General features: G+C 46.5%; 1 protein-coding gene across 1 annotated transcript in view; it reads right to left on the minus strand.

The window, feature by feature from the left end:
* Positions 1 to 4,531: 4,531 nt before the first annotated feature.
* Positions 4,532 to 15,747, minus strand: part of LOC126426607 (solute carrier family 2, facilitated glucose transporter member 8-like) — a 93,155-nt gene continuing 81,939 nt past the window's right edge. The window contains exons 4-6 of the mRNA XM_050088499.1: positions 13,355 to 13,631; positions 13,105 to 13,289; positions 4,532 to 8,628 (exon numbers count right to left, since the gene is read on the minus strand). Coding sequence (XP_049944456.1) covers positions 8,065 to 8,628; positions 13,105 to 13,289; positions 13,355 to 13,631 — 1,026 coding nt within the window. The 3' untranslated portion in view covers positions 4,532 to 8,064. The remainder of the gene's footprint in view (positions 8,629 to 13,104; positions 13,290 to 13,354; positions 13,632 to 15,747) is intronic.

Here is a 15,747-nt window from a genome sequence, read left to right on the forward strand (position 1 = left end):
ACAGACTTTTTAAAACGTAAGAAAGAAAATAAGAAACAATAAAAACAGGCGATAAAACGGTGACTGAAATTGTAAAAGGGTGGAAAATTGAGAAAAGTTAATACATAAAGCAAAGGGCTGGCAAAGCTAATAAAATACACAGGAAGCAGACAGGTAACATACTAGACAGACAATTTAAAAAAACATGGCGACAGTGTGGTTTCTGTTCGCAAGACATAAAATCACACCCAGCGACAGTATGATGTCTGTTCGCAACACTGAACACTCACTGTAAACACTGTACTAAAATGGCGGCACAAAGATAACACACCATAGCCGAGGGCAGATGGGGGGGGGGGGGGGGAGGTGGACCTGGACAGATGAAGGGGAGAACAACGAGGGAAGAGAGTAAAAACGAAAGGGGGGGGAACCAAAGGAGGCAGAGGACTCATAAGGGGGGGGGGGGGGTGGGGCAGGGCAGACACCAGAGGGAATGAGAAGAGGCAGAGGAGGGAAATGCAAAAGGACTCGGGGGAGAGAAGTGGGGCAGAGAGAGGGTAGGTGGGGGGAAAAAGAGGATGGAAGGGGGGAGAGAGGGAGCCCAGGAAAAGGACAGAGGAAAGGAGGGGATGAGGATCAGAGTTGATAGGAGGCGTAAACAGAGGGAGAGAGGGCATCATCCAGGAGGGGGAGTTGATGGAAGCCACCTTGGGAAAGGAGATGGAGGGTGTAGAGATTAGAATGCGGTCTGTTATTCTTCATCCATCACTGTAACTTTTAATACATACCTAGAGAACAGATGCTGTACTAGACTAATTTGCGTCAGCTCTATCGAATGAACTCGTAAAATTCACTTTAAAAGTCATTTTGTCTGTTATGGCGCGTCACAAGACACATTTGATGGCCAGTATTTGTTTTGGCTGACAGCTACTCACTGCAAAAACGAAACTGCAACACGAGAGGAAATAGTGACAGCCCACACAGAATCGCACAGGTCCAGTGTGGGCTGTAATTATCATATGCTAGCGAAACCTGGTAGGTATGCTAATGCGTTGATGCGGAATCGATTTATATGGAAACGAATTAGGCCCATTTTTGGGTAGCACGCACACACACACACACACACACACACAGGTACTGGGTGGTCCATTGATCGTGTCCGGTTCAAATATCTCACGAAATAATCTTCAAACGAAAAAACTATAAAGAACAAAACTCGTCTAGCTTGAAGGGGGAAACCAGATGGCGCTATGGTTGGGTCGCTAGATGGCGCTGCCATAGGTCAAACGGATATCAACTGCGTTTTTTAAAAATGGGAACCCCCATTTTTATTACATATTCGTGTAGTACGTAAACAAATATGAATGTTCTAGTCTGACCACTTTTTTTCGCTTTGTGAGAGATGGCGCTGTAATCGTCACAAACGTATGGCTCACAATTTTAGTCGAACAGTTGGTAACAGCCAGGTTTTTTAAATTAAAATACAGAACGTAGGTACGTTTGAACATTTTAATTCGGTTGTTCCAATGTGATACATGTACCTTTGTGAACTTATCATTTCTGAGAACACATACTGTTACTGCGTGATTAACTGTAATTACCGCATTAATGCAATAAATGCTCAAAATGATGTCCGTCAATCTCAATGCATTTGGCAATACGTGTAACGACATTCCTCTCAACAGCGAGTAGTTCGCCTTCCGTAATGTTCGCACATGCATTGACAATGCGCTGATGCATTCTGTCAGGCCTTCTCGGTGCATCACGATAGCAAATATCCTTCAACTTTTTCCACAGATAGAAATCTGAGGACGTCAGATCCGGTGAACGTGCGGGCCACAGTATGGTGCTTCAACAACCAATCCACCTGTCATGAAATATGCTGTTCAATGCCACTTCAACCGCACGTGAGCTATGTGCTGGACATCCATCATGTTGGACGTACATCGCCATTCTGTCATGCAGTGAAACATCTTGTAGTAACATCAGTACAACATTACGTAGGAAATCAGCACACATTGCACAATTTCGATTGTCACCGATAAAATGGGGTCCTATTATCCTTCCTCCCGTAATGCCGCACCATACATTAATCCACCAAGGTAGCTGATGTTCCACTTGTCGCAGCCATTGTGGATTTTCCGTTGCCCAATAGTGCATATTATGCCGGTCTACGTTACTGCTGTTGGTGAATGACGCTTCGTCGCAAAAAAAGAACGCGTGCGAAAAATCTGTTATCGTCCTGTAATTTCTCTTGTGCCCAGTGGCAGAACTGTACACGACGTTCAAAGTCGTCGCCATGCAATTCCTGGTGGATAGAAATATGGTACGGGTGCAATCAATGTTGAGTAGCATTCTCAACACCGACGTTTTCGAGATTCCCGATTCTGTCTGCTACTGATGTGCGGATTAGCCGCGACAGCAGCTAAAACAGCTACTTGGGCATCATCATTTGTTGCAGGTCGTGGTTGACGTTTCACATGTGGCTGAACACTTCCTGTTTCCATAAATAACACAAACTATCGGGCGAACGGTCCGGACACTGGGATGATGTCGTCCAGGATACCGAGCAGCATACATAGCACACCACCGTTGGGCATTTTGATCACAGTAGCCATACATCGACACAATATCGACCTTTTCCGCAATTGGTAAACTGTCCATTTTAACACGGGTAATGTGTCATGAATCAAATACCGTCCGCACTGACGGAATGTTACGTGATACCACGTACTTATACGTTTGTGACTATTACAGCGCCATCTATCACAAAGCGAAAAAAGTGGTCCAATAAAACATTCATATTTCTTTATGTACTACACGAATATGTAATAAAAATGGGGGTTCCTATTTAAAAAAATAAACGCTGTTGATATCCGTTTGACCTATGGCAGCGCCATCTAGTGGTCCAACCATAGCGCCTTCTGATTTCCCCCCTTCAAGCTAGACGAGTTTCGTTCTTTGTAGTTTTCTCGTTTGACGCTTATTTCGTGAGATGTTTAGTCTGGTCGTGTCTGTGTGTGTGTGTTAATTGTAAAATTAATTAAACATTTAAAATACGATTAACAGTATGCAAAAATGGCTGAAGACAACGTAAAAAACGATACAGTACCACCCCACACCCCCTCCTTTCCTCCGTCCTTTCCCTGGGCTCCCTCTTGCCCCATTCCATCCTGTGTTTCTCCCTACCTAACCTCTCCCTACGTCCCTTCTCCCCCCCCCCCCCCCGAGTCCTTTTGTATTCCCATCCTCTGCCTTCCCCACTCCCTGTTGCATCTGCCCAACACCCCCGACCCCGTTTATGAGTCCTAATCCTCCATTGGCTCCTTCCCCCACTTCGCTTTTCCTCACCTTCCCCCCTTTTTTATATTCCCATCATCTGCCCAGTTTCCCCCCACCTGCTCTCGGCTGTGGTATGTCATATTTTAGTGCAGTGTTCCAGTGAATGTTCAGTGTTGTTTCGTCTTTACAAGTGTTGTGAACAGAAACCATGCCGTTGCTGGGTGTGAATTTTATGTCTTTTGCGAACAGAAACCAGACTGTTGCGGTGTTTTTTTTTTAATTGCCTATTATTTTACCTGTCTGCTTCAGATGTATTTTATTAGCATGATCATCCCTTTGTTGTATGTTTTAAGTTCCACGATTTTTCCACCATGTTTCCCTTTCAGTCTCAGTTTTTATCGCCTGTTTTTTATTCTATATTATCTTCACCTTTTCAAAACAAAGTCTGTAGGCTGAAGAGTGGCGTACTAAGCTGCTGCCAGCCCGCCCCCGCCCCCTATGGGGGGAATCGAAATTCAATAAAGGAAAAAAAAAGTGAAAGGCAGTCTCTTATATTGTGAATGAGGTACCTGCCAGTTAGTTTTGAGAACTGTCGACAGGGGCGCCACAGAGTGTAGTTGCTGAAAATGTCGGCTTACAAGGCAGCTAAAGCATTTTGTGTGCTGGAATTTGCCCGCTGCCAATCGTCAGTGACTATTCAAAGGCCTTTGACGTGATACCACCTGTGCCGTTTCCAACAAGACAGTCTACGGACTGCTTCTTTGCCGAGAGAACTGCCAATAGTATCACCTGTCTCGAAGTGCTGCAATTGTCAATCGTGCCACAACTTGAAACTGAAAGCATCTTTTAACACTACGGCGCCCCCCCCCCCCCAGCACACCTACACAACTGTGTATATGAGATAACCGGAACGAGATGTTGCCACATCTCAGGATAGGCCGTGATGCGGGCACTCTCCAGGTGCTACTCGAGTGTCCACAGAGCACAGAGGTCGCCGGACTTGACACCTTCAGATTTTTTTCCTGTGGAGTAACATCGAGGTCTGCACTTCTGTCCCAGTTCTACGGCAGAACCTCCAATACTTGCGACACCACAGTGGAGCAGCTGTTCTTACTGTCTACTCAGATATGTTGGGTATGAGCAGAGTTGGACTACCGATTATGTGTACAGTATGAGGAAGGATGGACACATAGAACATTTATAAACATTGTAAAAAATACTGTGAGGTCCGTCTTTCATATACTGTATCATTTATTACGTTATTCTTGGCTGTTTATCTCTACCAAATTTCTGAAATGTTTCACAGACTTTATAATTACTGTGTATATAGACTCATTCCATGACCAAGTAGCTTAGGATAGCATGGTACCACGGACGTGAAATATAAATAAAATTCTTTTTTAAAAGTCTTCTGGAAGCAGTTTGCTCATTTAGCCAAAGAAGTCGATGTTACACACTGAGTGAAAGGAACCTAGGAGTGAAATTGTATTTTCGTGTTGATATTGTCTGTGTAGCAGAAAAAGCTTTTTCGAAACATTTTTACTTGAGTTAAACAATGCAGACACTTATTGACACTCATGGAAATATCGGCATTCTTTGAATACATCTCATCAATGGGATTTCCATCATCTATGACATACAGAAGCGATGGTTATTTTTCTTTTATTATCTTTTCTTACCCTTCACTCAATACGGTTAGTGAGGGATAATAGTGGTACAAAATTATAACGTTTATACTATCAAAAATTTTAGAGGTATACAAAAATTTATCTTAATATATCGACAGAGTCCTTAAAATACATGATTTTAGGTACAACATGATAGTTATTTCACAATCTATAAACTGAATGAAACGATTCATTGTAATTATGTAACGTGAGCAATGCAAAGAGACCAATATGAAGTGAAGGAATAAAAACACACAAACTGTCGATTCTATGTGGTGGGCCTTTGCTTAAAGATTTTTGGAGTCTGGAACAAATGAATATGGAAGTTAAGTACTTTAGTAAACAGGTAGTGAATTAGGTGTGGAATGGATATTGGGCGTGAAGTTGTGAAGGTTTTTCTGGAGAGCTGAATGGAGGGATAATAAAAATAGGGATAATGGGTAATAAATGAAAGATTAGGACATAGAAGAGAAAGAGGCGAGTATGGACATGGAGAAAGAAAGAAAGGGCCCGTGACAGCTGGTGGCACAGGTATAAGCCAGAGTCAAAAGGGGTTCAATGAAAATGTTCTAGGAGATGATGTGAAAATTATGTAGGTATAAGGTAGAGGTATGAGCTGTTACAGACGCGGCAGTGTGTAAAGGCAGGAGGTTAGACAAGAAAAGATACTTTGGATGGTATCAGGTATTTTGGAGCTGTAGGATATTCTTATGTGTTCATTCACAGTGAAGAGAGGACATAATTTGATGAGTGGCTAATTGACTCACCTGCGGGACAAGAAAGGGACAGAGAACGAGAAGTGAATGCTGTTTGAAGACTTAAAATACTTGTACAATTTTGGGGTTCAGGTGGCTAAGTCACATTTAAAAAGGTATGCACTTTATACACCAAGGTTTGAAGATGTAAATAATGGTGGGGAAGCTTCATTCCTGAAGTGTAGCTGGCTAATTCTTTTACGTGTGCAGCGAGCCAAGAGTCTGGGGTGGGAGAGATTGGGTAGTTTTAAACTTTTTGGAGTAGGGACTGATCAAAGTTCGCATCGTTGTGGGTGATGTCATTAGGATAGATTGCAAAGTTTTTAATTTTGGAGACATTGTTCGGTAGAGGGAGTAGCAGATAGCAGATAGCATTGGGAACAGATAGGCTTTGCTGCATTGTGGCTCGATATGACAAATGGGGAAAGTCTTCTGAAGAAAGAAAGGCACGCTATTAGACTGTTACGATAGTACTGATCGGCTTCAAAGTTTTATACCTAAGGCTTCCCAATAGGTTTACAGTCATACGTGGAGGTAGTACAGGATGTGAACAGGTAGGCTATTGGGATTAAGGCATCCAGGTAGGGTCTATAGAGCGACAATCGGATAGACCGATTGATACTTGATTCCAGTGATGATGTTTTCTGCAGTGATTTAGCTGTAATGATAGGTTAAAAGTGGGATAGTGATTGTGTGACCATGGAAAGAGTCATTAGACACCAGCACTTGATTCTGACACGGGGAAGTTACTGTGAGCATTGAGAGTGATGGTAGTGCTAGAGATAGGGAAGGTCTTAGCTGTGCCTGTGAGGAAGTCAAGAGGATTAGAATGACTGGAAAAAGGTTTCACAGCTTACAGGAAAGTGATTGGGTAAGATGGTGAATGCTTTAGGGATTGTTGATGAACAGTGGTGTACCTAAGTCGAGCACTGAGAACTTCATCTCAACACACAGATTGTGGACTGTGTCTTCACTTTGTAAGCCTGTAAGAAGGTCACATTGAGGACAAGGATTTGAAGTTTGTGTTCACTGAGTGTCCTCATGAACAGAATCGTGGTTTGCAGAAACACGAGATCTTGTGGGAAAGGAGATTTCAGCAGTGTCGTAGTTTACTTAACGTTAGGGAGTAGTATTCAGGTTAAGGGGAGTGTGATAAGGCTTACGGAAGGGAACTGAGATGGTTGTAAACGACGTGTACTTGATGAATGGCTCTCAGGTATCCAGTTGGATGGCAGTGTTGAGATACCATGAGACATCCCCCAGACTCGCCCAAACCATTTTCAGGCAAAGTCACTATATCAGAAAGTTATGAGTGTGGCGTGTCAGATTATCTCGACAGTACCATTCAGCTGGAAACAATATGTCATTAGTAGCTTACACCAGGGACCATTTTATTCACACAGAAGCGTACTGGGTTGGAACAGCAGGTGGCTAAGAGATCAAGGTGGTATATGGAACAGGCGATAAGGTAAAAAACGGTCAAATGGCTCTGAGCACTATGGGACTTAACATTTGAGGTCATCAGTCCCCTAGAAATTAGAGCTACTTAAGCCTAACTAACCTAAGGACATGACACACATCCCCAGACTGAAGCGCCTAGAACCGCTTGGCCACACTGGCCGGCTGACAAGGTAAACTAGAGGGAAGTCCACCAAATTTGTTGGATAGTGGTCAGGCATTTTACATCTTCAGGTGTGGAAGGGAATTGTATAGGTTTGGAGAGGGGAAGAAAGGGGAGAGGGGATGAGTTATATGGGAACAGTTTAGTTATGTATTCTCAATTCGACTATGGCGACAGTCATTATACAATGGTCAAGCCATTTTATGCTAATTCGGTTGTTCCAGAAGTGTTGGTCCAATAAGGTTCAAAATGGCTCTGAGCAGTATGAGACTCAACATATGAGGTCATCAGTCCCCTAGAACATAGAACTACTTAAACCTAACTAACCTAAGGACATCACACACATCCATGCCCGAGGCCGGATTCGAACCTGCAGCTGTAGCGGGTCCAATAAGACATACAGGATGGTATGTAAGTGTATGGTACGTATATGGTAACTGCTGTACTTGAGAAAAGTCATGAATCGTGATCTGGAGCACTATTTAAATCAGCTAATGAATGTGATAAAGTCCATGAGCTGGAAACTTGTATCATTTTATGGAAAAAAGGTAGTGGCTCAGTTGGAAGAGCATTACTGGTGGCAGATGAGGGCCTGGGTTCCTGTTGTGGTCCAATAGATTGTTCCAAGTGATCAAGTGAATGTCTGATGTTAGAAAAAGTGAGACCGTGTTACTACCATTCGCTGATTCGTGTACGAATGTGGGTTCATCCAGAGGAATGGTGATCACTGTAACATCCAGATTTGTCTAGGTGAGGAGGCTCATCTGCAGGTGCAGGACAAACTCCATACTCGGGCCCCGCCAGACAGCTGCCTCTGCACCTCCTCCAGCGACCGGTCCTTCGTCTCGGGAACCACGAAGAACACGAACAGGGCGCCGGCGACTGCCACGGAGCCGAAGATCCAGAAGGTTCCCTGGACGCCGACGGCGGAGCTGAGCTCGCTGAAGAAGGTGGTGACCAGGAAGGAGAAGGTCCAGCTGACGAGGCAGCAGAGGGAGCCCGCAAAGGCGCGCACCTCGGGGGCGTACAGCTCTCCGAGCAGCACCCAGGTGACGGGCCCGAGCCCCAGCGAGAAGGCCACCACGAACAGGCAGAGGCTGGCGAGGGGCAGCCAGTCCAGGCCCTCGGCCTCGCCACTGGAGTCCAGCTGGAAGTAGGCTCCCAGGAGCAGAGCGCACAGTCCCACCACTGCGGCGGACGCCACGAGCAGCGGCCTGCGGCCCGCGCGGTCCACCACCAGTGACGCCACCAGCGTCGCCACCACCTGCATGGCGCCCACCACCACGGCAGACGTATCCGCCTCCAGGGCTCCGCCCGACGCTCTCTGCGACACCGACATTTCGAAACGTCTCATGTCCCTGCTTTTGGAAGGCAATGTAGATAACAGAAACAGTAAGGCGGGTAGCACACTGGGATGCAGTCGACAAAGGGTAGGGCAGGGCAGCATGTGCCCACTTCTACGTGGGCCGCGCTGTGGTTCAATGGTTCAAATGGCTCTGAGCACTATGGGACTTAACATCTGTGGTCATCAGTCCCCTAGAACTTAGAACTACTTAAACCTAACTAACCTAAGGACATCACACACATCTATGCCCGAGGCGGGATTCGAACCTGTGACTGTAGCAGTCGCGCGGTTCCGGACTGAGCACCTAGAACCGCTAGACCACCGCGGCTGGCGCTGTGTCTAGGACACAGTTCACTGTGCGAGCACCACACGGGCCCACTCACACGGATGGTGTCTCAGAATGATGATGGTGAAGGTGAAGGTGATGGAGAAATATTGATACAAGGGCAAATCAAACAGTATGTTACACTTCCAAGTTCTGCCCATTTATTAAACCACATACACATAGGGAACACAGCTGCGGCAATATGCAATGTAAGTTCAGTTCCCCATATAGTCTCCAACAGACTGTAAACATTCCTCGGAATGAGCAACCAAGTTTTCGATTCCAGATGCGGAGAAATCACCCCCAGCGCAATGTGACCACCTGGATACAGCTGCTTTCACTTCGTCATTGTTTCGGAATCGTCGTCTACCGAGATCGTCTTTCATCTTGCTGAACACATGATAATCGCATGGCGCTAGGCCTGGATCACACACTTGAATCGCTCAGTAGTTCTGGAGTACACTGTTTGATCATTGTTATCAAAGTCCCAATTTCCATTGTTTTGAAGAGACAGACACTCCTGGAGTCATGATATGATCAGTGTTTGGATATCACCTCATGTCATAGCTGGTGGGGATTGAGTGAATCCTGGTGGTACAACAGCACTTCAAGGACATCCTCATCTCTTCCCTCTCATGTGACAGTCTCATGTGCCATTTGTCAACAGGACACTGGTCGTTCACACGTGCCAAATTTCTTCATGAAATTTGTGCAGCATGTTGAGGTAATCACATGGCCAGCACGATCCCAAGATCTATTCCCAACAGAAGATGTGTGGAACCACGTTAAATGTCAATTGTCTTAGTGTCGGCATCCAGATATTAAGGGTCAGGTGAAACACTTGTGGGCCAGCTTGCCTCAGAATACGGTATAACTGTTTCATGGCTTCTTCTCAACCAAATAAGCACATACATCCAGGCCACAGGTAGGGTAACGCCGTACTAGTAAGTGGGCTCATACTGTCAATTTCTTTTTCAATTTGAATTGAATTTGAAATAACTGAAGTAACGTCACACATCCTTCCACCCCGTCAAGTTTCTTCGTTTTTTCCTTCCCCTGGGTGTTCGGCTTTTTGTCAGGCAGTGTATTGTTACTATTATTTAAATTCTAGTAATCTGTAGAGTGTTAAATGTAGTTGGTTGGTTGGTTGACTTGAGGGGAAGGAACAAAACAGGAAGGTCACCAGTCCCATTGGATTATGGAAGGATGGGGAACCATCCCAGCATTTCCCAAAGAAATTTAGGGAAATCACAGAAAACGTAAATCAGGATGGCCAGAAGCGGGTTTGAACCACCATCCTCCCAAATGCGAATCCAGTGTGCTAACCACTGCGCCACATCACTCGGTATTAAATGTGAGTTTCGCAATATGTGATATTGGGGAGGAGTGGTGGGGGGGGGGGGGATATGGTGAGAAACCAACACCAGAACTGAACTGTGGATCTGTTGTTGCAGTCTTCCACACTATGCTGCCCCAAATTCGAAGCTGCACAGCAACAAAGTTACATAATTAATTTTTCGTTTGTTCATAGTTACATATCTCTTGTTCTGATTGAAATGCCTCCACCACAGTACCACAGCATGCTGTTAGATGAGCCAAAATAAAATGGCGCTGCCGATTGCCAGATTTGAGATTGGTGGGGTTCATTACTTTCCTGCATTAGTAGGTTAACAATGTGACAACAATCGATGGTGAATTGGTAGAAGCGTACACCAACAGTAAACCACCATATGAAATGTGGTTAGCTGGGAGGAATGCTTTTAGTGCTGCAAAAAAAAAAAAAAAAAAAAAAAAAGCTGAATGAGAAAGAACTATATCTGTGTGATGGAGAAGAAAGTGGAAGAGTGGTGGAGGCACCAATGTTCGGAGACCAGGGGTATCACTGTCAATCTGATAGTGAGAAATGTCAGAATTAGTCACAGATCAGTTTTCAGTATCTTGGATGGCACATTGGGCACGGCAAAGGCCGCCACCCAATGGCTTCCTGACTGCTTATGCCCATTGTAAAGCCCACCAAATCGATGCAGCTGTGAAGATGCAGCAACTCTCTCAGGCCAGTCCAGAGGACTTCTTTAGCTGCCTGATCTCCATGGCCGAAGTACTGGGTGTATTACAGGGACACTGAGACAAAAGAGCAAAGCAAGAACATGTGCATTCATCACTATCAGAAAACTCGAAAACTCAACCAACATTGGAGAAGCTGATGATGTGTGTGTTCATGACTGCTACAGTGTGGTTGGTCTACTAGCAATTACACTCGTAAGTGTAAATCAGTCACAGGAGCATACAACTGAAATCTCTTGCAAGGTTATGGGAGGTTGTGATGATGAAGTGTAGCGAGAAGCTGTCCAACTTGGTGCCACTGGTCGATGAAAATGCGCAGTCTGTAGAATTCTGTGACCGTTGTCACTGAAGTTGAAATCTGCTGAGTTGTTAGGCCACATCATTTTTCTTCGCATGATCGCCGTTTCGACCCTGTTGCTTGGATCTTCCTCAAGATCTTATGCTGCAGATTGTGCTCAGTCTACAACGGACAGTAAAAGATCCTGAAGTAGATCCCAGCAGAGGGGTTGAAATGTCGATCACTCCAAGAAATATGACACGATCAGGCCGGCTGGAGTGGCCGTGTGGTTCTAGGCGCTACAGTCTGGAACCGCGAGACCGCTACGGTCGCAGGTTCGAATCCTGCCTCAGGCATGGACGTGTGTGTGCTGTGCTTAGGTTAGTTAGGTTTAAGTAGTTCTACGTTCTAGGGGACTGATAATCTCATAGGTTGAGTCCCATAGTGCTCAGAGCCATTTGAACCATTTTTTGACACGATCAAACAACCCAGAACATTTTAACTTCAGTGCCCCAGATTGCCCTGGACAGGTCACAGTCACACAGCGTGTCTCTTTGCCGTGCAGAATTTTTCCTCATCTCCCTTATTCTCCTGATACGGCACCCATGGCCTTCTTGCGTATCCAGAACCAGGACACAGTGATTTTCAAGGTGGAATGTTTCTTCAACAGCCAAAATTCAGTCTTGTACAACTAAGTGATGCACTGTTGGGAAAAATGTGTCACATTCACGGGTGAATATGAAGGGATAGATAACAATACAAGCAATGTTCATGACCACAGCTTCTCAAGGTGCCATAGATGAAATTTTAACCCAATAAGAAGGGGCACTAGATTGTAAAAATAACATTAAAACTAGATTTGTACTCTTGCCCATTATGGCCGCTCTGTGGTCTTTGTGTGGACCCCAGACGATGTTGGGATACCCGGCAATGAACATGTTGACAGCCTGGCCAAACAGGCCACCAGTAAACCATCTCTGGACATTGGCCTCCCGGAGATTGATTTGCGAGCGAAGTTTTCCAACTTTGGGACACTGAATGGCGCAACCTGACCACGCCAAACAACCTCCGTCCTATCAAGGAGACGACGAGTGTGTGGCGGTCATCCATGCGGGTCTCTCGCAAGGAGTCCGTTGTCCTGTGCCAGCTGCGCATTGGGCACACAGGGGTGACGCACGGCCGCTTATTGCGCCGTGAGGGCCCACCTCTACGTCGGTGCGGATCCGCTTTGACGGTGGTCCACATTTTGTTGGAGTGTCCCCTTTTAGCTGTGCTCAGGCAGACGTTAGCGCTACCTGACACGCTCCCTGACCTTTTAACAAATGACACTGTCATGGCAGGCTTAGTTCTGCGTTTTATTCAGGCAGGGGGTTTTTATCACGTAATCTGAGTGTTAGTTATGTCTTTTTTGTTTTGAGTCTGGCCTTTGGCCTACGATTATAGACTGGGTTTTCGAGTGTTTCTCGGTGTTTGGCTTTTCCTTTATTATCTCTATGGTCAGCCAACCACTGTCACACTCTGTGTGATTTTATTTCGTTTTGTCTGGTCTCTGTGTATGTCTTTCTTGTCTTGTGTTGTCTGTCGTCTTTTCCATAGTCGTTTTTATTCTCTGTGGGTGTTTTCAGTTTTGGACAAAGGGACCGATGACCGTAGCAGTCTGGTCCCTTTAATCCCACAAACCAACTAAGCTAGATTTGTACTAGTGAGGACTATCTTAGATGGCGCATTCTCTTGGCCAAACGTCCCTCACTGTGAATCGTCACAAGAGTCGCTGGCAGATTTTGCTCACCAGGAAGATATCGGACGCGTAGAAAAGCACAGCATTGATGCCACAGAGCTGGAAGCACGTGACGAGCCCCAGCCCCGCGACGATTCCCCGACCGGCAGCAGGGGTGCTCAGCCCCTCCCGGAGGGCCCGGACCTCCCGTTCCCGGAGTCCTCCTCCAGAGCCGCCCTCGCCTCGGCCAGCTCCGCCTCCACGTCCCAGCGCGGTCCCCTCAGCCAGCGGAGGGTCGCCCGGGCCTCGTCCTCCTGGCCACCCTGCAGCAGGTAGGGGGGAGTCTCGGGCACCAGCGAGAGTGCCACCAGGAAGACCGCGGGCACCACGGCGCAGCCCACGGAGGTCCAGAACAGGCCGGTCACCGCACCCAGCATGTAGACGTAGAGGGTGCCGACGGTGAGCAGCAGCTGGAAGTAGCTGCACAGTGCTCCCCGGACTTCCTTCTGGGCCACCTCGGCGATGTACACCGGCGCCAGCACGTTGAAGGCTCCGCCCGCAGCTCCGGTCAGCAGGCGGCCCACGCACAGCAATGCCAGCTGCGGATAGAGGTTGCCCATGTAATCTTACAGGTATGTCTGGACTCACAATTGGTCACCCCTTCAAATGAGAACACTAATTGAGCGGAACAATATAGATGATTTAAAAGACATCAGCAGCCACTTTGTTGTTCTTGTCGGTCTCCAATTTATACTCTCTGATCATAAGAACCGAGTCAGTCCTATGTAATGCGGAATTCACCACTAGATATCAACAGAGGTGGGCCCCTACAGTATAAAACGGGGTGAGGAGTATTGTGTTGTCAGCAGAGAAGCAGTAATTTTTACGTGACTTTTCAAACCACTTCAGGGAATCCAGCCAGATAATATTTACAGCGACCACCTATAATTATGTGATCAAAAATATCCGGACACCTGACTGAAAATTACTTACAAGTTCAGGGCGCCCTCCATCGGTTCAAATGGCTCTGAGCACTATGGGACTTTAAGCTCTGAGGTCATCAGTCACCTAGAACTTAGAACTACTTAAACCTAACTATCTTAAAGACATCACATACATCCATGCCCGAAGCAGGATTCGAACTTGCGACTGCAGCAGTCACGTGGTTCTGGACTGAAGTGCGTAGAACCGCTCGACCACAATGGCCGGCCCCTCCATCAGTAATGCTGGAATTCAATATGGTGTTGGCCCACCCTTAGCCTTGATGACAGCTTCCACTCCCGCAGGTCTATGGTCAATCAGGTGCTCGAAGGTTTCATGGGGAATGGTAGCTGAGTCTTCACGGAGTGCTGTATTGATGTCAGTTGGTGAGGCCTGGCACAAAATCGGCGTTCGAAAACATCCCAAGGGTGTCCTGTAGGATTCAGGTCAGGATTCTGTGCAGGCCAGTCCATTACAGGGATGTTATCATCGTGTGACCACTCCGCCACAGGCCGTGAATCATGAATGTGTGGTCGATGGTGTTGAAAGATGTAATCGCCATCCCCGAATTGCTCTTCAACAGTGGGAAGCAAGAAGGCGCTTAAAACATCAGTGTAGGCCTGTGCTGTGATAGTGCCACGCGAAACAACAAGGGGTGCAAGCCCCTCAATGAGAAAGACGACCACACCATAACACCATCACCTCCGAATTTTATTGTTGGCAGATGATGTTCATTGGGCATTCGCCATACTCACAAACCTCCCATCGGATCGCCACATTGTGCATCGTGATTCATCACTCCACACGACGTTTCTCCACTGTTCAACCGTCCAATGTTTATGCTCTTTACACCAAGCGAGGCATTGTTTGGCGTTTATCAATGTCATGTGTGGCTTATGAGTAGCTGCTCGACCATGAAATCCAAGTTTTGTAAACCCCCACCTGTCATTGTACTTTGGGTGGATCCTGATGCAGTTTGGAATTCCTGTGTGATGGTCTGTATTGATGTCTGCCTATTACACATTACGACCCTCTTCAACTGCCGGCGGACTCTGTCAGTCAACAGATGAGGTCGGCCTGTATGCTTTGTGCTGTACGTGTCCCTTTAAGTTTCCACCTCACTGTCACATCGGACGTTTAGGAGTGTGGAAGTCTTGCGTACAGACGTTTGACCCAAGTGATATCCAGTCACCTGACCACATTCGAAGTCCATGAGTTCCGTGAAGCGCCCCATTCTGCTCTCTCACGCTGTCTAACGACAAACTGAGGTCGCTGATACGGAGTACCTGGCAGTAGGTGGCAGCACAATGCAACTAATATGAAAAACGTATGTTTCTGGGTTGGTCAGATACTTTTGATAGTGTATTTCGGCTGGAGTATACCCCTTCATTTTCAAGGAACAAACTGCAACAGACAGGCGATGTGCAAGCAAATTTAAAAGCTCAGTTCTCGGAGTAATTCTGGAATGATAACACACACACACACACACACACACACACACACACACACACACACACACACACTGTCCACTAGTGCCACCAAGGATGACCAAAGTGAGAGGCATCGACAGTAAAAGACTAAGAACTAGCAAGTGAGGTAACATTGTCTTAGGTTAGTGGTGTTTAACGTCCCGTCGACAACGAGGTCATTAGAGACGGAGCGCAAGCTCGGGTTAGGGAAGGATGGGGAAGGAAATCGGCCGTGCCCTTTCAAAGGAACCATCCCGGCATTTGC

Source organism: Schistocerca serialis, chromosome 11 (genome assembly GCF_023864345.2).
Source record: "Schistocerca serialis cubense isolate TAMUIC-IGC-003099 chromosome 11, iqSchSeri2.2, whole genome shotgun sequence".
Taxonomy (NCBI): domain Eukaryota; kingdom Metazoa; phylum Arthropoda; class Insecta; order Orthoptera; family Acrididae; genus Schistocerca; species Schistocerca serialis.